Below are 25,227 nucleotides of genomic sequence, written 5' to 3' on the forward strand. Positions count from 1 at the left end.
ATAAAACAGTTAATAACGAACATGAAGAAACAAATCAATATTGATACAATATTAGGGGATATTTAACTCTGCATTTACATCAATGGACAGATCATAGAAACAGAAAACAAACACGGAAACAGTGGCTTTGAATGACACATTGGACCAGATGGATTTAAAAGATATATTCAGAATATTCCAACCTAAAACAAAAGAACACATTCTTTTCAAGTGTACATGGAACATTCTCCAGATAGATCACATATTAGGCCAAAAACCAAGTCTCAAGAAATTAAAAAAGATTGAAGTCATATCATGCATCTTTTATAACCACAATGCTATGAAACCAGAAATCAACTACAAGAAAAAATCTGGAAAGAGCACAGATACAAGGAGGTTAATTATCATGCTATTAAACAATGAATGGATCAACTATGAAATCAAAAAAGAAATAAAAAATTAGATGGAGAACGATGGAAATAAAAACATAACGATACACAATCTTTGGGATGCAGCAAAAGCAGTTCTAAGAGGGAAATTTATAGTAATACAGTCCTATCTCAAAAAGCAAGAAAAATCTCAAATAAAAAACCTAACCTTATACCCAAACAGGTTAGAGAAAGAACAACACACTAAACCCAAAACAAACAGAAGGAAGGAAATAATAAAGATTACAGTAAAAATAAATAATGTAGAAACTAAAAAAAAACAAAGAACAGATCAATGAAACAAGAAGTTGGTTCTTTGAAGAGATCAAAGAATTGATAAAACTCTAGCCAAAATCATCAAAAAAGAGAGAGAAAAAAAGGGTGAGAGGACTCAAACAAAACCATAAATGAAAGAGGAGAAATAACAACCAACACCACAGAAATACAAACAACTTAAGAGAATATTATGAAAAACTGTATGTCAACACACTGGACAACCAAGAAGAAATGGATAAATGCCTAGACATATTACCTACCAGAACTAAGTAAGGAAGAAATAGAAAATTTGAACAAATCTATTACCAGCAATGTAATTGAATCAGTAATAAAAAAACTCCCAATAAACAAAAGACCAGGACCACATGGCTTCACCACTGAATTCTACCAAACATTAATGGAAGAGTTAATATCTATTCTTCTCAAATGCTTCCAAGAAATATAAGAGGAAAGAAAACTTCCATATTCTTTCTACGAGGGTAGCATTACCCTCATACCAAAACCAGATAAAGACACAATAAAAAAAGAGAACTACAGTCCAATATCTCCGATGAACATACATGCAAAAATCCTCAACAAAATACTGGCAAACTGCATCCAACAAAATTCATTCACCACTGTCTAGTGGGATTTAATCTTGGGATGAAGGGTGGTTAATTATTGACGAATCAATGTAATACATCACATAAATAAGAGAAAGGATATGAACCTTTCAATATCTGCAGAAAAAGCATTTGACAAAGAGCAATTCATGATAAAAACTCTTAACAAAGTAGGGGTAGAGGGAACATACTTCAACATAATAAAGGCCTGATATGAAGCACCCGCAGTCAACGTCATCCTAAATGGGGAAAAACTGAGAGCTTTTCCCCTAATATTAAGAACAAGAAAAGGATGTCTACTCTCACTGCTTTTATTTAACATGGTACTCAAAGTCCTAGCCACAGCAATCACACAGCAAAAAGAAAAGTCATTCAAATTGGTAAGGAAGAAGTAAAACTTTTGCTATTTGCAGAAGACATCATACTCTAGATGGAAAACCCAAACAATCAATCAAAAAACTTCTAGAATTGATAAATGAATTCAGTAAATTCATAGGATATAAAATCAATGTACAGAAATCTGTTGCATTTCTGTGCACCAATAGCAAAGTAATAGAGAGTGAAATTAAGAAAACAATCCCATTTACAATTGCATGGAAAATAATGAGATACCTAGGAATAAACCTAACCAAAGAGGTGAAAGACCTGTACTCTGAAAACTATAAAGCACTGATGAAAGAAATTCAATATGATGCGAAGAAATGGAAAGATAGTCCATGCTCATTGTATCGGAAGAACTGATATTGTTAAAATGTCTATACTACCCAAAGCAAACTACAGATTTAATGCAATCCCATCAAAATGCCAACAGCATTTTCCACAAAACTACAACAATCTTAAAATTTGTATGGAACCACAAAAGACTCCAGATAGCCAAAGCAACCTTAAAAAAGAAAGCAAAGCTGGAGGCATCACAATTCTGGACTTCAAGTTATATTACAAAGCTGTAGTGATCAAAACAGTATTGGCACTGGCACAAAAACAGACACATAGAACAATGGAACAGAATAATACCCCAGAAATAAACCCACAATTATATGATCAATGAATCTTCAACAAAGCAGAAAAGAATGTGTAATGGAAAAAAGCCTCTACAACAAATGGTGTTGGGAAAACCGGACAGCACTATGTAAAAGAATGAAACGGACCACTTTCTTAAACCACACACAGAAATAAACTGAAAATGGATTAAGAAGCTAAATGTGAGATCTGACTCCATAAAGCCCTGGAAGAGCACATAGGCAATAGTTTCTCTGACACTGGCTACAGCAACATCTGTCTAGATATGTCTCCTGAAGCAATAAAAGCAAAAATAGACTATTGGAACTACATCAAATCAAAAAGGTTCTGCACAGCAAAGAAACAACCAAGAAAACTAAACGACAACCTACAGAATGGGCAAGATATTTGCAACTGACATTTCTAATAAATGGCTAGTATCTAAAATATATTAAGAATTTATAAAACTCAACACCTCCCAAAATAATCCAATTAAAAAATGGGATAACTGAGTCCTATATTGATCATAAAGGACCTTTTAACAGCTACTAAAACTAACGTTCCTTAGAACACACTTTAGAAAACTCTGCTATGTATCAATTTATGTGATTCTTCAGATCAAGAACTAAGATTTTTCCTTGATAAATAAGTACGTGCCATGTATATAACTGTATAGAACACTGTGCTCACCGAGTTTTCCTTGTACCTCTCCAATCACACTTTCTATGACTCATTTTCATCCTATTATTTATTAGTGTTGGTACCTCCCACAGATCAGCACTTAGAATTGTCTTCTTTCACTAAGGTCCTTTTCTCAGCAATCTTGACTCATTCTTAAAACTTCATCTGCCATATCTGCAAAAAATTTTCCAAGTATTTATATAGCTCTGACCTTTTTCCCAAGTTTCAACTCAACATTTTCACTTCCCTGCAGGACATTTCCACTCCATTTAGCCTTTATCATCTGTCTCTGAACTTTGTCATACATTCTCCATCTCTATAAGCAACATCAGTATTTCCCTACTTACTTAAGTTTTGGCCTGTACCTTGTCTTTGACTCCTCCATGCCTTTCACTGCTGTAGATAGGGCCTTCACTGCTGCTTTATGTTTAGTATTTTAGAACATTTTATAGTGACATCCTGAGACTTATATGAGGTCTATAACTGCTCATCATACAAAAGAGGAAACTGAGGCACAGAGGCATGACCAGTGACCCAGCTGGCACATGCAAGAGTTGGAATTCAAACCCAAATCTCTCTGATTCTGGAATTTGGGCTCCTGAACACAATGCTCTCTTGACTAGAAAAGAGGGCCACAGAAGAATTCTGTTCTTGGGTAAACTCCCATGCTCACCCATGGATTGAGCCCAAGATAAGATACTTTCTTACCATCAGGGAAATGCAAATCAAAACTCCAACGAGATATCACCTCATACCTGTCAGAATGGCTAAAATAAAAAATTCAAGAAACGAGTTTTGGAGAGGATATGGAGATAAAGAGAACCCTTGTGCACTGTTGGTAGGAATGCTAACTGATGCAGCCACTGTGGAAAATGGCATGGAGTTTCCTCAAAAAATTAAATATAGAATTACCATATGATCCACTAATTCCACTACTGGGTATTTACCCAAAGAATACAAAAAACACTAAATCAAAAAGATACGTGCACTCCTTTGTTTATTGCACCATTATTTACAATAGCCAAGATAAGGAAGCAGCCCAAGCGCCCATCGATAGATGAATGGATAAAGAAGATGCTGTGTATATATTACTGAGACATAAAAACAAATGAAGTCTTCCATTTGCAATGACATGGATGGAACTAGAGGGTACAATGCTGAGTAAAATAATTCGGTCAAAGAAAGTCAAATACCATATGCTTTCACTCATATATGGAATTTAAGAAATAAAACAAATGAGCAAAGAAAAAAGAGACAAACCAAAAAGCAGACTCAACTACAGAGAACAAACTGGTGGTTAACAGAGGGGAGGTGAGTTGGGGGATGAGTGAGATTGGGGATGGGGATTAAGAGTACACTTATCATGATGAGCACTGGGTAACATACAGATTGTTGAATCACTATATTGTACACCTGAAACTAATATAACATTCTATGTTAACTATACCAGCATTTTAAAAAAAGATACTTTCTTGCACCAAATTGCCATTACACATAAATATATATAAAACCTACTGTAACAAATTTAATATATCAAAAATTTAGATTTACAAAACAGATCCTCGGTACATTTATTTGGTTTTTAAAATAACTTTATAAAAGAAAAATATTCTCTTACCTAGTATTAATATATTTATGCTTCATTTTTATTAATTTTAGCTAGAGGAGATATTCTGCATAGGTCAGGATATGCTTTTAACATTTCAGCAAGATTCTAAGTATATCATTTATGAAATTTTTCTAAGACACCCACTTTCATTCATGAGAGAGAAGTCCAAAAGCGATCACTTTGGATAGGCCATGAACTCTTATTAGCTTAATGAGTTTTCCTTGAAATGATACACTTTGAGTCTCATGATGTATATAAATATAGACCCATCACATGTACTTGAAAATATTAGTCCCAAATTAAACTCTGAATCCCTAATTTAAAACGGTACCATATGATTTTACAGTGGGAACAGTTTAATAGTATTTTTTTTAAAATTCATTCTAGCATATTATATGTGAGACATATGTAGTCAATTGCTAAACCACTTTTTTTTCCAATGTACAAATGAAAGAATAAGATTTATGCCCTAAGTTCTGATTCTATAAACCAAAGTTCATTACAGATTGCCATGTTAGGTCACATGGTAGAAAAATATTTATGAATGCTTTATATCAGTGAAAATCAAAAATAAAATTCACATGTAGTACCATTAAAAAACATTATTTTGACCTAATTTATGAATAACTTTAGCAACAATTTTTTTAAGTTAAATTCTTAACTGCGTCATTGATCAGTGAAAGTTCAGCAAGAGTAGTATTGTTGGTCTACATCAGATTAGATATAATTTATCTATAATAGTATCTCCCAAAGTATGTACTTTGAAACACTACATTATATTGTTGAAAGGTTCAGAAAACATTGCAAACTTGATTCCTCTCTTGGAGATTGGCATTGTACACACTCCTGGCGGTTCTGCAGTTTAAAAATTTTTTTTAGCTTATTTAATCCATCATTTCTCAAGTTTATCAATATCTTGGTATGATTAGGGTCACTGGAAATAAGAATTGGAAAACCTTGATCTATGATGATAGGAAGCAGGGAATTAAAACAAGTAGATGATACCAAAATAATTGTATTGGATTCTGGAATAAACATGATTTTATCAGATTTTCTTCTAGAATGCTATTTTTTAAAAGGATACATTGAAAAGATAACTGTCTCTAGGCAAAGCAACTAGACTAAAAGCAAAGAGGAGCATGCTGGGTACCAAGAAAAAGACATGGGATCCTCAAGGTTTGCTTAGGTTTTATACAAAGTATGTTAGACACTGGTATAAAATGAGAACTGGCCATGCATATTTAATCCTTCTCTAAGATCACCTTTAAAGCATAAAGAAAGAAAAGAACAAGTGGCTCATTTATTAAAATGCTGACATCTAGCATACTCACACTGCCCATTCAAGCTTCTCATTCTTAATAGAGTTGTACAGAGCCTGTAAAGAGAGAAAACAAGATGGAATTATTCTTTTCATTCTGTTCAATATTTTTAATTCAGCAAACGACCACAGCCAAAAGGCTTGACTGAGTCAGCAAGCAACTCCTAAGCCCCTTCTTGGTCACCCTGTTGGCTCTGAAAGATAAGGAATACACAGGTGAGGCAAAAAGCACAGGGTAAGCAGCATTTTGTGAAACAGATTTTGCACAAAGTAAAAAATGGCTTTTATAAATAAGACACACAACACTGTATTACATTTTACCATGGTAAAATATTAGAATATGATTAAAATTAGACCATGTACTCTATTTTTCTTATTCAAAACACAGTCTTATAGTTTCACTAGTTTGGATACTGAAGTATGCATGCCTTTTTCATTGATGTAATAAATTTAACTGTTTTCAAAACATTTTAATGAGCAAGATACATGCGAGGGGGACTGAACCTATGTTATGGAAAACCATCTTAGAATAATTTCACAGTTTCTTTATCAATGACTTATGCAATTTTTATCAGTCTAACTTCATAATTGTGCTTTACAGTTAGTGAGTGTTACCCTGGTGTGCGTGAGGTGGTGGAGTAGAAAGACAGAAAACTTCTTTAGACCTTTGATAACAATAATGACAGTCAGCCTGATTCTCTCTGATTCTCCCAGATAAGATCCTTGTAATCAAGTTGTTCCACTATGACAACCACCCAAAAAATGCTGCTCCACATCTGTGCTTTCTTAATTTTGAGTAAGACGGAAAAGAAAAAAAATCTCTAAGCTATAACAGTTATAACCACAAGCTATATCTCTAAGCTATAAAAGCTATAACCACAATAAATTATGCTGAAGAAAAGGATATGTGCATCATAACATTATAATGATGTTGGAATGTTTTTCTTCAAAGGAGAACTTGGACCAACTCGACTCACCAAAGATTCAGTACAAATATATTTAGGTTACAGATTTTACATTACTTAAGATTTAATTCATATATCCTTAGCCAGTATTTTCACAAACTCTGTGGGAATTTTACAGGGTGGCTACAACAGTCAGTTTAAATACTGGATAATTATGAAGCTAATAAAAATTAGGAGGCATTTCATCATTAACAGGACATGATAAAATGTGTCCTCAAATATAAAAACTGATAGAACATCAAATTAAAATAAAGGGTAAATTGAGGCACAAAGACCATGCTGTAAATTAGATGTGCTTTTTGAGGAACTCAAATTTACTGAAGAACTACAACAACCTATTGTTTAAATGTCTCATGACGCTGCACTTATTTAGAAGTGCAGAGAGAGGAGACGTCTAACTCAAGCCTCAGCAGACTCTTGCTGGATAAATGCCTTTTTAATGGGCTCCATTACTTGTCATTTTGAACTCACAAGTAATAGTGAGCTGAGAAACTGCAACTGAAAAGAGACAGATCATTACAGGTTCTTTATGTACTATCATACTCAAATTCACCTAGAGTGATTGAACAATGTAGTAAAGATTAAAAAAATCTATTCATAAAGGTAGATACTTGACAATGATATCTAAGCATCTAAAAATTTTCTAATACATTCAATTCTGTCCTGGAACAAGTTTTTCAAATTTTTTGCTCACGAGAATATTTTTCTTAATAAGGTACTGAGTTCCAAAACAGAAAATTCTTGTTCAGCTGCATATCATGCAACAAAAGTATTATGTAAAATTCAACAAACTTGCCATATTGTAGTCCTCTCCCAGTGTATATATTATAACATGACAAATCTAAAAAGTGGATGTTATCCTTATCCTTTTCAACTGCAAAATTACAAAGGGATTTTCTTGAATCTTTCTGGTGCTTTATAATGACACATTATTTTTCTTAAAAAAAGGAAAATATGTTTTGCATCTAACACTTATATCTCCTCCATCACAACTTCCTGTCCTTTTACCTACTTAGCTTAGTTCAGAATTGCTTCCTCTTTAGCCCCATAGTCATCCTTTCCATTCTTGTGCAGCCTAGACCCCATGCTCTATCACATCAACTGGTCTTCTTCTTAGTAATATCTTTAAATTCTTTGTCCCACTGCCTCTCTGCTGTACCTAAAAAAGAAACATTGAAACTCTTAACCAATCCTACTCTGACTTCTCCACATTTATATCCCCTACATTAGTTAAGGTTTCTTTAGTTTCAAATACAAATACCTAAACTAGCTACCTTATGCATAAGGGGGACCTGATAGTTTATGTAGCCAAATCATAAAAAGACATGGATGGAGCTGGCCTCAGGGACACACGCACTTAAAACTCTCCCCCTCTCTTCTCAACTATTCTCTTTCCACCCTAAACATTTCCACTCCTTGTTTCTTTACTACACAAGAAACATGTCTACAACAAGCAACACCCATTTACATCCTTTCTGTCTTTTAACAAGATAAAACAGTTTTCCTCCTAACTCCAATTTGAAAAGATTCTAACTGGTGTGGTTTAGATCACCTGTACTCCCCACGGACTAATCCATGTGGCTGGAAGATGAGGTATAATGACTGGGCCCAGCCCTGAAGTCAAGGAGGTTGGGTTATGTATCAAAGAAGGGGTAGCACTGACCCAGCCACTAGTGTAATCCTCCTGACCTTCACAGCCTCCTCCATTTGCATGTGACTATTTCAGCACTAATAGTGAAAACTAAACAAGAGCACAAATTAATGCCATTAATATTCACCATCTCAAACTTCAGGAGAGACTTCATTCATGAGCCTCCTTTAACTTTTTGCCATCTTCCCTAAAATGTATCTGCAACAGCATTTATTTTTTCTGCCTTTCTGATGGTAAGGGAAGGGATATCCCACCTCTACAAGGCTAAACCTCTAAAACTGGTCCTGATATCTTCCCTTTCTGTGGTAACATCTCCTCCTTTATTAGCTCCTTTCTATTAGCTTTCAAACATGTGCAAGTCTCTCCAAACCCCACTTCTGCAATTTAGTTACCACCATTTGTTCCTCAGCCCCTATTTTAGCCAAATTTCTGAGAGAACTTTCTGCAATTCATACCTCCACTTAATGTCTTCTCTTCAACTCAGGCAATCTTGCTTTCATTCCTCTTCCTCCATTAAAAACTGATCACAATAAATGCATCTGCTTCTTTCATGCTAAATTCAAGGCCACTTTTCAGTGTTCCTGCATCACTTCGCCTGTCAGCAGCACTGAATACTCTCAAATATTCCCTTCCTTATTTTCTGTGACACAATACAGTCTCCTGAATTTTCTCCTAACTCTTTGGATAATCCCCATGACTCACATTTTCCTCATCTTATCACTTAAATGTGGGTGAGCCTAAGGGTTTATCTTCAGCCTGTGTGAACTCTTGTAAACATTAGCTCCATATGTCAGATGCACTTGGATGTTTCCACAGCACCACAAAACTCAGTAAAGAGGAACTAAGGCATGAAGACCTAAAAGTGAAAATGTACTCTCAATCTTAGTTAACTGTATTGGTATAAAGTATTTAACTTTTTGAGTGTGAACACACTATACATAAAGCCCAAGGAAAGGTAGTTTACAATAATATAAAATATATCCAAGTCAGAATCCTAAGACCGTCAGAATTTTTCTATCAACTATTTCATCCAAAATACTATTATATTCCTATCATACAAGCAAGAAAGTTTCAAGTTGAAATCATATTTGTATCTGCTCAGCAATGGCATAGGGACAAGCCTTTTGGTAATAATACTGTTTTCAGGACAAATTGTAAAAACTCTCTGATTTCCACTCAAGAAACAACAAAATGGAATTTCACAGCTGACAGTAGCCTTAGAGATCATAAAACAAATTCTTCCTTTTATAGATTAAAGAAAATGAAATCCAATGTTAATTAACTTCTCTCAAGGTCCAATAGCTGTTTTTCACAAACTCTGACTCAGAAATCACATTTCTTAGAAATAAATTGACTATATTCATTCAACTAACTACATTTTCCCTTATCAGCTAACTAAAACTAATTACATTCTCTCCTAAGACCAAACTTTACAGCACCGTAAATCCCTGGCTTGCCAAGACCCATGTGAAAAGGCAACAAGGCTTGTGCCTCCCTTAGGATACATTGAATAGTGGTGGTCACTGTAATATTCTAAAGAATGAGCTTTCAACAAAAGTCACTGTTGCTAGGACACATGTTTGAAATGCCGTTGTTGGTGACCATGACTGGTTTTGCCACACTAATCCTATAGTCTCAGTCCGCTTACCACTAAAGGTATCTGCCATATAAATGGCTGAAACTGGAGATGTAGTCCATAGCTCAGGAAAATAATTCATCCCTAGCTATGTGAGGGGTTATTTGACCTAGCTCCAAGACAGCAAGGTTTGTGGGCAAACACATTGTCATGAAAGGCTGTTATATCCCATTGGCCACAGATTGATAGTTGGGGGATAAATCAACCTTATTGGGTCACAGTATCCCATATATATTATATGCAGTGAGGTGATAACCAGTTGTGGTGGGCTAAATAATGGACCCTCAGATGACGTCTAGGTCCTAATCCCTGGAACCTGTAAACATTTCTGTATATAGCAAAAGATTGCAAATTTAAGTTAATGATCTTGAAATGGGGAGGGTATCTGGGCTGGACGATGAAAGAGGGAGATTTAAGAAAGACAGAAGAGAAGGCAATGTGAGGATAGACACAGAAATTGGATACAGACTCAAGTGAAGGAATGCCAGCAACCACCATAAGTTGGAAGAGGTGGGGATTCTCTCCTAGATGCTCCAAAGGGAGTGCAGCATGTTGACACCTTGATTTCAGACTTCAGAAATACTCAGAAATATTTCAGAAATATTTCCAGAGTTGGTCCCTAGGTAAAACATAATCTTTTACCATAGTGGTCACCAAAATCAGTCAAGGAATTTTTTTAAAATATTGATTATTGAGCCCCATCTGAGATCTACTGAACCAGATTCCCAGTTGAGTAAATATATGAATATTTCTAAATGCTCTACTCCTGAGACTTACATGAACCCTTTGCTAAAAACCACTGCTTTGCAAGTTTACCAATCATTTCTTCATTTTTTTTTTTAAGATTTCATGTAATTATTTGTCAGAGAGCGAGAGAGAGTGCGTGAGTGCACAAGCAGGGGGAGCTCCTGGCTTAGCAAGGATCCCAGGACCATGAACTGAGCAGAAGGCAGACACTTAACTGACTGAGACACCCAGGTGTACCTACCATTATTTCTTTCTTTTCTTTTTTTTTTAAATTTATTTTTATCTTTTTATTTTTTTATTTTTATTTTTTAAGATTTTATTTATTTATTTATTTGACAGAGAGAGAGACAGCCAGTGAGAGAAGGAACACAGGCAGGGGGAGCAGGAGAGGAAGAAGCAGGCTCCCAGTGGATGAGCCTGATGTGGGGCTTGATCCCAGGACTCCGAGCCAAAAGCAGACGCTTAACAACTGAGCCACCCAGGCGCCCCTTATTATTTTTTTTTTGATGTAAAGTTCGATGATTCATTAGTTGCGTATAACACCCAGTGCACCATGCAATACGTGCCCTCCTTACTACCCATCACCAGCCTATCCCATTCCCCCAACTCCCTCCCCTCTGAAGCCCTCAGTTTGTTTCTGAGTCCATAGTCTCTATGGCTCATTCCCTCTTCTGATTACCCCCCCTTCTTTATCCCTTTCTTCTCCTACCAATCTTCCTAGTTCTTATGTTCCATAGATGAGAGAAACCATATGATAATTGTCTTTCTCTGCTTGACTTATTTCACTTAGCATTATCTCCTCCAGTGCCGTCCATGTTGCAGCAAATGTTGAGAAATCGTTCTTTTTGATAGCTAAGCAATATTCCATTGTATATATGGACCACAACTTCTTAATCCAGTCATCTGTTGAAGGGCATCTCGGCTCCTTCTATGATTTATCAACTGTGGACAGAGCTGCTATGAACATTGGGGTGCATATGGCCCTTCTCTTCACTACGTCTGTATCTTTGGGGTAAATACCCAGTAGTGCAATGGCTGGATCATAGGGTAGCTCAATTTTTAACTTTTTAAGGGACCTCCACACTGTTTTCCAGAGTGGCTGTACCAACTTGCATTCCCACCAACAATGTAGGAAGGATCCCCTTTCTCCACATCCTCTCCAACAATTGTTGTTTCTTGCCTTGTCAATTTTTGCCATTCTAACTGGAGTAAGGTGGTATCTTAGTGTGGTTTTGATTTGAAATTCCCTGATGGCTAATGATTTTGAACATTTTTTCATGTGGGGTGCCCACTCTTGCCATTATTATTCAACATAGTACTAGAAGTCCTTGCAACAGCAATCAGACAACAAAAAGGGATAAAAGGTATCCAAATCGGCAAAGAAGAAGTCAAACTGTCTCTCTTCGCAGATGACATGGTACTCTATATGGAAAACTCAAAAGAATCCACTCCCAAACTACAAGAAGTTATAGAGCAATTCGGTAATGTGGCAGGATACAAAATCAATGCTCAGAAATCAGTTGCATTTCTCTACACGAACAACGAGACTGAAGAAAGAGAAATTAGGGAATCCATCCCATTTACAATAGCACCACAAATCGTACGTTATCTTGGAATTCACTTAACCAGAGACGTAAAGGACCTATATTCTAGAAACTACAAATCACTCTTGAAAGACATTGAAGAAGACACAAAAAGACGGAAAAATATTCCATGCTCATGGATCAGAAGAATTAACATGGTTAAAATGTCCATGCTACCCAGAGCAATCTACACTTTCAGTGCTATCCCAATCAAAATACCAATGACATTTTTCAAGGAACTGGAACAAACAGCCCTTAAATTTGTGTGGAACCAGAAAAGGCCCCAAATCGCCAAGGAATTGTTGAAAAGGAAAAACAAAGCTGGGGGCATCACATTGCTGGATTTCAAGCTGTACTACAAAGCTGTGATCACCAAGACAGCATGGTACTGGCACAAAAACAGACACATAGACCAATGGAACAGAATAGAGAACCCAGAAATGGACCCTCGGCTCTTTGGGCAACTAATCTTTGATAAAGCAGGAAAAAACATCCAGTGGAAAAAAGGCAGTCTCTTCAATACATGGTGCTGGGGAAATTGGACAGCTACATGCAAAAGAATGAAAGTTGACCACTCTCTCACACCATACACAAAGGAAAACTCCAAATGGATGAAAGACCTCGATGTGAGACAGGAATCCATCAAAATCCTAGAGGAGAATATAGGCTGCAACCTCTACAACATCGGCCACAGCAACCTTTTTCATGACACATCTCCAAAGGCAAGAGAAACAAAAGATAAAATGAACTTGTGGGACTTCATCAAGATAAAAAGCTACCAATTATTTCTTTAAATGATATTCCTGCAACTTAACGCAGGAGCTAGACAACAATCAAATGCCTCCACTGAGACTAAACAGGACAGAATGATTCTTCAAATTTGAAGCTCATTAAATTTTAAGAATGAGAAAGCAAAAGTAAATTGCTTAAATTACAGAGATCAAGGTATCTTGGTCTAAATTTACTTTTAAGTCTTTGTTCCTAACTTTTGATTGCTTCTCATTGAGATGATAAAATGCCATTTTATTCAAGGCTCAACACCATCACTGACAGCCCACTGGTGGTTCTCTGACGTTTTCCCCATTACCATCCATTGTTGAGTTTCTCTCTCTGTCTCTCTCTCTCTCTCTTTCCTTCCCCCCCCCCCCCCCCCCGCCCCAGAGAGGCACATTCTGCAATCTATGATTTTCATGTATTTTAGTTCAATCGTCTCTAAACTCCAATAATTTTTTTCCTATGTGTTCTTTCAATTATTATAAAAAGTACAAAGAATAAATGGGATAGCTTCCAATTTCCTTTAGTGAGACAGGCAGTGACCACAATGAAATTTGTACCCAGGAAGAATTATGACAGCATTAACACCAGGGCTATCTACTCCAAGTACAATGCTGCTTCATGCAGATATTCAGATCAAGCAGACTTTTAAGTGTAAAATTAAATATGCACTACTCTGGAAGTTGTTATCAAAGAAAGACTATGTTTGAAAAAGACATTATTTATGGGGCGCCTGGGTGGCTCAGTTGTTAAGCGTCTGCCTTCGGCCCAGGGCGTGATCCCTGAGTCCTAGGATCGAGTCCCACATCAGGCTCCTCCACTGGGATCCTGCTTCTTCCTCTCCCCCACCCCTGCTTGTGTTCCTTCTCTCGCTGGCTGCCTCTCTGTCAAATAAATAAATAAAATCTTAAAAAGAAAAAAGACATTATTTAAAAACTAATGATAAAACTAGTATCCAAATGAATTTTCAATTGTTTAGAGAAACTCAAAATATGTTAAAGCAATGGCGTTCTATTTTTATTTTCTTCTCTGTGCCTTAAAATAATATTGAAAAATTGCATTACTCTCCCCCCCATTAGAGGCTTCCATAAAATCAGTATTTAGAATAGATGTTTTGTTTTCCCCTTCTATTTCTGGAGGATTTCTCATGTATGCAATATACCAAATAAGATTATGAGTGAGAGCTAACCCCTCCTCCTTTTTTTAAATGGCAGAAGGCAATTGTCAAGTAGAGGTAAAAAAGAATTAATAGCCTGAAGCTTTGACCACAGGGCATTCATACAGTAGATCCATTTTAGGGAGAAGTACTAAAGATGAGTTTCTCAGAATTGATTCCCTTTAAGCCACCTGTGTTCCCAAACCCACTAGACAGTTTTCATGTACCCAAGTTTAAAGAGCACTACATTGAAGAACATGTATTCACAAGCAACAACATAAACATACATCTCTAGTGCTCACTCAGGGTGACAGAAGCATGCTCAATATAAAGTAATTTATTTTGAGTTCTTTTTTTCCACATCTATAGTCAGATCTATTGGATCCAGCCACCATGTAAGCAGAATCAAAATCTATGCCTTGGACAATTAACTTGAACCTTCTGTTGTGGTGCACTTACAAACCCAGCCAGCAATGGCAGAAATATCCAACCATTAACTGTCTGACTCAACTGAGTAGACGTACCAGCAAAAACCCATAACAGACATTAGAAAACTGATGTAAAAATGATTTTGTTATTGAAAAGGAACCTGAGGAATAGTTAATATGTATAATTCATCACATAATAAACATTTTTGAGAACATTCTATTGGCTGGAGTGGCATTATGTTAGGTACAGATAAAATACACTCTGCCTTCAGGGGCCTCTTATGTGAGAGTGACAAAATGTGACACTAAACCTGATTGAACCTTACCTAATGGATAATTAGTCAGCTAACAGAGTTAACTAACTTTGCTTTCTATTTACAATGTGCAAGATGCTTTTACACACACAGTATCTAATATCTGATGTTATATTAAATGTATTTTCTTTAGAGAAAAGTTTCACAGAAGGAAAACAGTTTCTGGATTTAAGAATTTAAAGTGTGGGGGGTGAGCATCTAACTGACATGGACTTTTTTAAGATTTTACTTATTTATTTGACAGAGAGAGAGAGAGAGATATTTGATTCTCTAAGGGGGAGGAGGGGAACATGGGGCTTGCGTGATTACCTGTTGTCAAACGTATCTTTGTGAGCTAAAATAGAAACCACCATTCCTTCATTATTACTGAAGGGAAAAGAAATGTAGCCAATATTATTTATTACCTTTATTATAACATGCTAATATATCAGAAAAAAATTTTAAGTAACTTTTTAAAACTACTTTTTATAACTACCAATGATATTTTTCTATAATAGTATAATATATAGTATAAGTAATTATACAAAATAGTTTCCTTCTTCACTACTAGAAGACTATAATTCCTATTGTAACGTCAATAGTAGACTATAACAGTTGTAACACTTGTAACAAATAGTATAAACAAATTTCTTAAAACTGTTCACTCATTCATTCATCTATTCAGTCAATAAGTATTAACGGAGTCTCTACTACCTATCAGGCTGTCAGGTATTGATATAGGCACTAAAAGTTCAGTGGTGAAAAACACAGGCAAAGAACTTAGATTTAGTGGGGGTGGAAACAGACAATAAAGCAATAAGAAAACAGACAAACACATCAAGATGATTCTGTCATTTTCTGGTAGACTTCCAGATAATTATCATAAGGTATATAATATAAGGTAACTTAAAAGACTAGCTTTCAACTGGATGGACGAGAAAACCTCTATGCAAGGAATTTAATATGAGTGACACAAAGATAAAGGGAAGGTTGGTAAGCAGCTCCTTGGCGTAACAGCATAGTGGGTCTGAAAGTCTGTGGTAAGGGCAAATGGGTAGACAGGTCACAGAGGGCTTTTTGACCAGAAAACAAGCAACTTCTGTGTGTGTTGGGCAACCATGGAGGAGAAACCTGCTCTAGTTCATGTTCTTACAGTTCACCCTGGTTTCTGTGTGGAGAAAGAACTAGAAGAGAGCAAGGGAAGTGGCAGAAAGACTGGTGGTGTCTGGGTAGAGATGATGTGACCTGGACTGAGGTAATGGCAGTGGCAGATTTGGGATGTATCAGGCTATCTTCCTAAATTATGGGAGAAGGGTGGCCCATTTTTGCATGCCTTAAGCACAAATAAAAAATTGGATAAGACAGTTTTAACAATAGCAGCAGAGATATATTGTCACCCATTAGTATTTAAAGTTATTTAAGCTAAAAATGAAGTAGATATATTAGAATATATTGTTAAAAGAAAAAAGGTGCAAAACAGTGCATATGTGTGTATATATAAATATAAATATATGCTTACACAGAACATTTCTGAAATACAGAAGAAACCATTGACAGTGACTGCCTTTGGAGAGGATGATTGGGGAAATGGGGTGAGAGAGCATTTTCAATGTGTAATCTTCTGTGTTATTCAAATGTTTACCATACTACGTATGCATTACTTCAACTGAAAAACTAGATGATACTCAATTTTAAACTTCTTGCACATGTAATCAAGTCTTCAGCCTCTCTTTAGTCTCCACAATGCCTCATAAATTGTCTCGACCACAGCAAGTGTTTTAAAAAAAAACTGTTGAGAAGACAAAGACCTCAATAATGATAATTTTAATACAACGATTATGATGGGAAGTAGCAAACGTAGAAAAAAGAACAATGGACTAGAAATCAGTGTACTCATATCAAACCTGCCTCTTGAATCAGTTGTTATGACTTTAGGCCACTAACACTAAACCTCTGCTTTCTTCATCTGTAAAGATAGTATAACAACACCTACCTCACCGAATTGTGAAGATGATATGAAACCATTTGTACTCTGGTTAAGTGACACAGAAATAAAAAATACTACTTTTGTTACATGCAGTCTACTCCTGTCCTCCTCAGATTTTATAGAACACTTGAATTTAGATATCCAGACTCTATTCATTCCATGCCCCTTAGCCAAGCAATACCCCACGGCAAACATATGCTGGGCATTGGGAGAATCACTTATTTTGAATCAAATTGGCAGTTTGGCATCATGGACAAATTGTGCCAACAAACTAACATTTACTGAGTAGTTAACAAGTGCCAAGACCTATTACTAGGGTTGTACATGAACTACACATTTACTCCTTATACCACCACCCACGGGGATTATTCCCATTTTACAGAGAAGGAAAATAGAGTGCAGAGAGGTGAAGTAAACTGCTGCTAAGTGGCAGATCTCAAAATGGAATCATAGGCAGTTTGACTCTAAAGCCTCGACAATTTTTTCCTTGACCTCTGATTTCCTTAAAAAATATAGGCATTCACTTCCTATTCCCACCTCTGTGTATACTAACTAGCCTGGGCTATATAATTCCTCCTCCCCAAATTTTAAAAGACCAAGTACAAAGCCTCTGACCACTCAGACTAGCAGACTCTTCACTCAAGGATCTTAGAATCTGGCACAGAACTCCAACTAGATGTCTAACAACATTTTAGGGCTAGAGCCCTATCTGTTTTAGGATGCCAGGCTAGATGTCTGAAAACTGAAAGAAGGCCTTCCATATATGTCACATTTATTGAGTGCTACTATGTGCTGGACTCTGAACTTAACACTTATGTACATTATTTAACTTAACCTTCTGCAAGTATAATTTACTCCATTGATCTCAAAGCTGGGAATAAGGCAGATTGTTACTTGCTGAATGCCGTAGGTTGTCAGATCAAATGCAAGATGCCCAGTTAAATGTGAAATTCAGATAAACAATGAATGACTTTTTTTGGCATAAATATGTCTAAATAATTTATCTGAAATTCACATTTAGCTAGGTTTTCTGTATAGTTATTGGCTAAATCTGGCAATCTTATCCCGTTGACAGAGTTATTAGGAAGTGGCAAAACTGGGACTCAAACATAGGACTATCTGACTCCAGAACCCATGTTTTTATTCACTGCTTCATACTTTCTTCTTTGTCCTTCCCCAAATGAGCTTGCCATAACCTGTCAAATGACACTCTTAAGAAGAGGATATGTATCCTGGGTAGAAGAGGTACTCTCATTAAGTGAGATTCTTATGAAAGATGGAAAGACTGCAACAGATATTTTATTTTTTCTTTTTTTTTATAATAATATTTTTTATTATATTATGTTAGTCACCATACAGTACCTCCCTGGTTTTTGATGTAAAGTTCGATGATTCATTAGTTGCGTATAACACCCAGTGCACCATGCAATACGTGCCCTCCTTACTACCCATCACCGGTCTATCCCATTCCCCCACCCCCCTCCCCTCTGAAGCCCTCAGTTTGTTTCTCATAGTCCATAGTCTCTCATGCTTCATTCCCCCTTCGATTACCCCCCCTTCTTTATCCCTTTCTTCCCCTACCGATCTTCCTAGTTCTTATGTTCCATAGATGAGAGAAATCATATGATAATTGTCTTTCTCTGCTTGACTTATTTCACTTAGCATTATCTCCTCCAGTCCCGTCCATGTTGCAGCATGTGTTGAGAACTCGTTCTTTCTGATAGCTGAGTAATATTCCATTCTATATACGGACCACAACTTCTTAATCCAGTCATCTGTTGAAGGGCATCTCGCCTCCTTCCACGATTTAGCTATTGTGGACAGAGCTGCTATGAACATTGGGGTGCATATGGCCCTTCTCTTCACTACGTCTGTATCTTTGGGGTAAATACCCAGTAGTGCAATGGCTGGATCATAGGGTAGCTCAATTTTTAACTTTTTAAGGGACCTCCACACTGTTTTCCAGAGTGGCTGCACCAACCTGCATTCCCACCAACAATGTAGGAGGGATCCCCTTTCTCCACATTCTCTCCAACAATTATTGTTTCTTGCCTTGTCCATTTTTGCCATTCTAACTGGCGTAAGGTGGTATCTTAGTGTGGTTTTAATTTGAATTTCCCTGATGGCAAATGATTTTGAACATTTTTTCATGTGTCTGTTAGCCATTTGTATGTCTTCATTGGAAAAGCGTCAGTTCATATCTTCTGTCCATTTTATGATTTGTTTATTTGTTTCTTGTGTATTGAGCTTGAGAAGTTCTTTGTAGATCTTGGATACCAGTCTTTTATCTGTAGTGTCATTTGCAAATATATTCTCCCATTCCGTGGGCTGCCTCAGTTTTTCTGACTGTTTCCTTGGCTGTGCAGAAGCTTTTTATCTTGATGAAGTCCCACGAGTTCATTTTATCTTTTGTTTCTCTTGCCTTTGGAGATGTGTCATGAAAAAGTTGCTGTGGCTGATGTCGTAGAGGTTGCTGCCTATGTTCTCCTCTAGGATTTTGATGGATTCCTGTCTCACATCGAGGTCTTTCATCCATTTGGAGTTTATCTTTGTGTATATATATATTTTAAAAGGACCCTCCATTCTCGAACCAATGTTGGCACTAAAAACTAGTATCCAAAAACATGATATAGATGTAACTTAATATAGCAATCCTTAGAGCCAGACAGCTTGGGAAAAGTTAATGTAACTATGTTCTTAGTGAATTACCACCTTCTTCCATGTGAGTTATGATTAACTTCCAAAATATTCTTCAGCAGACGTTTAACTATTCTCTGACCTGATTCAGACTATTCATGATTTTCAAACTCATTTATAATTATCTCCTGATTTTGCTTTTAATTCTTACACCCTAATCCTCTGGCACTGTAATTTACTTACCAAAAACTTATCTGGATTGAGATAGTTAAGCTATTCTTTTGAAAAAATATACCAATAACCAATAACCTCAAAGAAGGTTCTCAATTATACTTGCAATAATCAGTTGTCACACCTTCCTGTTGGTAAACCTTACTTGTTAAGAACTGCCAGGCTTATACCATAATAAAGAGGCTTTATAATTTTAGAACATAAGGAAAACAAATTCTAAGCATCTTTACAAATTGCATGCAGTACTGTTTAAATACCTGAGAAAAATGATCAACTATTTGATGATTATGGACATTATGGTAAAGTTAAAGTATACAGTTAAAAAACTGTTTGGTGGGTAACATGCAGATTTCTTTTTACAAAACACTTGTAAAAACATGATCGTTAGGGGACTCTGACATTTATAGAGAACACCAGGCATGACATTTGTTCTCTGTCATTTCCATGGATTAGACAAAGCAAGGAAAGACAAACCCAATGGAACTAGATTTTATCCAAAACAATCAATACAGCCAAATTAAATGATCTAATCTAGTGACTACCAGGTTTTTGGATTTCATAAACAGGAAAATTTTCTAAAGAGGTTTTGGGAACCCACATGGAATTGCCAAGTTTAAATTTTGCCAAGTGAGGAAATAAATTTTTAAAAACAAACCAAACCACAACACTATCTACTACTGTCATCATTCCATAAAAATAAGTAACAAGGACAATCTCAATAGAGGAATGTTTCCCAAGAGAGGACCAGTCTTTCATGACCATTTTTACTACAGACAGAAAATTCTGACAGCAACCATCAGCAGAACACAATCGAGTCCTGTAACCGCTAAAATATACTGTCTTGGGAAAGATGTAACTTTTAAAAAAGTAGTCTCTGTTTTTTTGGTATTAGCTAAACAACAAGTTAATTAAGACACACAAACCATTTTATTTTTTGAATTTTTTATGCTTTCCTAAATTTTTAAAAATTTTAACTTTTTTAAAAAAAGATTTTATTTATTTATTTGACAGAGACAGCGAGAGAGGGAACACAAGTAAGCGAAGTGGGAGAGGGAGAAGCAGGCTTCCCGCCAAGCAGGGAGCCTGATGCGGGGCTTGATCCCAGGACCCTGAGCTGAAGGCAGGCGCTTAATGGCTGAGCCACCCACGTGCCCAATTTTTAACTTTTTAATTCCAGTTAGTTAACATACGTAATTCCAGTTAGTGCTGCATTAGTTTCAGGTGTAAAATATAGTTTTGAACAATCCATACATCACCCAGTACTCAACACAACAAGTGGACTCCTTAATCTCCATCACCTACTTAACCCATCCCCCCACCCTCTGGTAATCATCAGTTTGTTCTTTATAATTAAGAATCAGTTTCTTAATTCCTCTCTCTTTCTTTCCCTTTGCTCATTTGTTTCGTTTCTTGATTCTACATATCAGTAAAATCATATGGTATTTGTCTTTCTCTGACTGACTTAATTGCTTAGCATTATACTCTCTAACTCCATGTGTGTCGCTGCATATAGCAAGATTTCATTTTTTTAGGGTGGATAATATTCCACTGCGTGTGTGTGTGTGTGCGTGTGTGTGTGTGTGTGTGTGTGTATACCACAGCTTCTTTAACCATTCGTCAATAGATGGACACATGGGCTGCTTCCATATTTCCTCTATTATAAATAATGCTGCTACAAACATAGGGGTGCATGTATCCCTTTGAATTAGTGTTTTTTTATTCTTTGGGCAAATACCCAGTAGTGGGATTGCTGGATCAAAGCGTAGATCTATTTTTAACTTTTTGAGAAACATCCATACTGTCTTCCACAGTGGCTGCACCAGTTTGCATTTAAAGCAACACTGCATGAATGTTCTTTTTTCTCCACATCCTCACCAAAACCTGCTGTTTCCTGTGTGGTTGATTTTAGCCATACTGACAGGTATGAGGTGATATCTCATTGTGGTTTTCATGTGCATTTCCCTGATGATAAGAATCTTTCCATGTGTCTTGGCCTGTTAATGTCTTCTGCCTTTTTAAATAGATTACTTGTTTCTTGGGTGTTGAGTTGTATAAGTTCTTTATACTTAGATACTAACCTTTTATCAGTCATTTGCAAATCTCTTTTCCTATTCCAATAGGTTGCTTTTCAGTTTTGTTGACCATTTTCTCCACTGCTCAGAGGCTATTATTGTGATATAGTTCTAATACTTTATTTTTGCTTTGTTTCCCTTGCCTCAAGAGACATATTTAGAAAGAAGTTGCTATGGCCAATGTCAAAGAGATTACTCCGTGTTCTCTTCTGGGATGTTTACGGTTTCAGGTCACACATTTAGGTCTTTAATCCATTTTGAATTTATTTTTGTGTATGGTATAAGAAAGACGTCCAGTTTCTTTCCTTTGTATGTAGCTGTCCAGTTTTTCCAACACCATTTGTTGAAGAGACTTTTTCCCACTGGCTGTTCTTTCTTGTGTTGTCAAAGATTAATTGACCATATAGTTGTAGGTTTAGTTCTGGGTTTTCTGTTCTGTTCCATTAATCTAGGTGTTAATTTTGGTGTCAGCACCATACTATTTGATTACTACTGCTTTGTAATATAACTTGAACTTCAGAATTGGGATGCCATCAGCTTTGCTTTGCTTTTTCAAGACTGTTTTGGCTATGTGAGGTTCTTGGTGGTTCCACATAAATTTTTATTCTTTGTTCCAGTTCTGTGAAAAATGCTCTTGGTATTTTCATAGAGATTCCATTAAATCTGTACATTGCTTGGGTAGCATAAACATTTTAACAATATTTCTTCCTCCGATCCTTGAGCATGGAATATCTTTCATTTCTTTGCATTGTCTTGAATTTCTTTCAGAGTATAGATCTTTTACCTCTTTGGTTAGGTTTATTCCTAGGTATTTCTGGCACAATTGTAAATGGGATTGTTTTCTTAATTTCGCTTTCTGCGACTTCATCATTAGCTCACAGAAAGGCAACATATTTCCATATGTTGATTCTGTATCCTGTGACTCTACTTAATTTATCAATTCTAGAAGTTTTTTGGTGGAGTCTTTTAGGTTTTCTATCTGGAGTACCATGTTATCTGTAAATAGCAAAAGTTTTACTTCTTCCTTACCAATTTGGATGTGTTTTATTTCTTTTTGTTGTCTGACTGCTGTGGCTAGAACTTTTAGTATAATGTTGAATAAAAGTGGTGAGAGTGGACATCCTTGTCTTGTTCCTGACCTTAGGGGAAAATATCTCAGGTGTTCCCCATTTAGAACGATGCTGACTGTGGGGTTTCATATCAGGCATTTATTATGTTGAGGTATGTTCCCTCTATCCCTACTTTGTTGAGGGTTTTTAACATGAATGGATGTTGTAGTTTGTCAAATGCTTTTATGCAGATATTGAAATAGTCATATGATTCTTAGCCTTTCTCTTATTGAGGTGATGTATCACGTTAATGGATTTGCAAATACTGAACCACGCTTGCAAACCAGGAATAAATCCAACTTGATCGTGGTGAATGATTTTTTAAATGTATTGTTGGATGTGGCTTGCTAGTATTCTGTTGAGGAGTTCTGCATCTATGTTCATCAGGCATACTGGCCTGTACTCTGCTTTTTTACTGGTGTCTTTATCTGGTTTTGGTATTGGGGTGACACTGGCCTCATAGAATTTGGATGTTTTCAACCCTTTTCTATTTTTTGAAATAGTTTCAGAAGACTAGGTATTAACTCTTCTTTAAATGTTTGGTGGAATTTGCCTGTGAAGCCATCTGGTCCTGGATTTCTGTTTACTGAAAATTTTTTGATTAGTAACTCAGTTTCTCTGCTGGTTATCAGTCTGTTCAAATTTTCTATTTCCTCCTGTTCAGTTTTGGTAATTTATAAGTTTCTAGAAATTTATCCATTTCTTCTAGGTTATTCAATTTGTTGGCATATAGTTTTTATAATATTCTAATTATTTGTATTTCTGTGGTGTTGGTTGTTGTTTCTCCTCTCTCATTTATGATTTTATTTATTTGACTCCCTTCTCTTTTCTTCTTGATATGTCTGGCTAAAGGTTTATCAATTTCATTGATTCTTTTGAAAGAATCAGCTCCTGATTTTTTTTTTCTACTTTCTATTTCATTCACTTCTGCTCTAATCCTTATTATTTCTTTCCCTGTGCTAGTTTTAGGTTTTGTTTGTTGTTCTTTTTCTGGCTCCTTCATGTGTAAGATTAGGTTGTTTGAGGGGCGCCTGAGTGGCACAGCGGTTAAGCGTCTGCCTTCGGCTCAGGGCGTGATCCCGGCGTTATGGGATCGAGCCCCACATCAGGCTCCTCTGCTATGAGCCTGCTTCTTCCTCTCCCACTCCCCCTGCTTGTGTTCCCTCTCTCGCTGGCTGTCTCTTTCTCTGTCGAATAAATAAATAAAATCTTAAAAAAAAAAAAAAAGATTAGGTTGTTTGAGATTTTTCTTGCTTCTTGAGGTGGGCCTGTATGGCTATAAACTTCCCTCTTGGAACAACTTTTACTGTATCACAGAGGTTTGTACTGTTGTGTTTTCATTTTCATTTGTTTTCATGTACTTGTAATTGCTTCTTTTATTTCCTGGTTGAACCATTCATTGTTTAGTAGCATGTTATTTAACGTCCACGTATTTATGGTCTTTCTAGATATTTTTCTTGTGTTTGACTTCTAGTATCATAACACTGTAGTCAGAAAAAATACATAGCATGCCTTCCATCTTGAATTTGTTGAGGTTTGTTTTGTGGGCTAATATGTGATCCATTCTAGCAAATGTTTCATGTGCATTTGAAAATAATTTGTATTCTGCTGCTTTAGGATGGAATGTTGAATATATCTGTTAAATCCATCTGTTTCAGTGTGTCATTTAAAGCCACTATTTGCTTCTTGATTTTGTTTAGATGATCTGTACTTTGATGTAAGTGGGGTGTTAAAGTCTCCTACTATTATATTATTGATTAGTTCTTTTATGTGTGCTATTAACTATTTTATGTATTTGGGTGCTCCTATATTGGGTGCATAAATATTTACAATTGTCATATCTTCTTTTTGGATTGTCCCCTGATTATATAGTGTCCTTCTTTGTCTTTGTTTTAAAGTCTATTTTGTCTATTATAAGTATTGCTACTCCAGCTTTCTTTTGAAATCTATTTACATGATAGATGTTTCTCCATCCCCTCACTTTCAATCGCAGGTGTCTTTAAGTCTGATATGAGTCTCTTGTAAGCAGCATATAGATGGGTATTGTTTTTTTATCCACTGTCTTT

At 36.1% G+C, this 25,227-nt stretch overlaps 1 protein-coding gene across 10 annotated transcripts in view; it reads right to left on the bottom strand.

Moving 5' to 3' along the window:
- The window catches only part of PSD3 (pleckstrin and Sec7 domain containing 3), a 702,408-nt gene that overhangs the window by 204,501 nt on the left and 472,680 nt on the right, over positions 1-25,227 (bottom strand). For all 10 annotated transcript variants that reach the window (XM_044379268.3, XM_048226255.2, XM_044379274.3 and 7 more), the window contains one exon: positions 5,906-5,949. In XM_044379268.3, the coding sequence (XP_044235203.2) occupies positions 5,906-5,949 (44 nt within the window). The remainder of the gene's footprint in view (positions 1-5,905; positions 5,950-25,227) is intronic.

Source organism: Ursus arctos, unplaced genomic scaffold (assembly GCF_023065955.2).
Source record: "Ursus arctos isolate Adak ecotype North America unplaced genomic scaffold, UrsArc2.0 scaffold_27, whole genome shotgun sequence".
NCBI lineage: Eukaryota > Metazoa > Chordata > Mammalia > Carnivora > Ursidae > Ursus > Ursus arctos.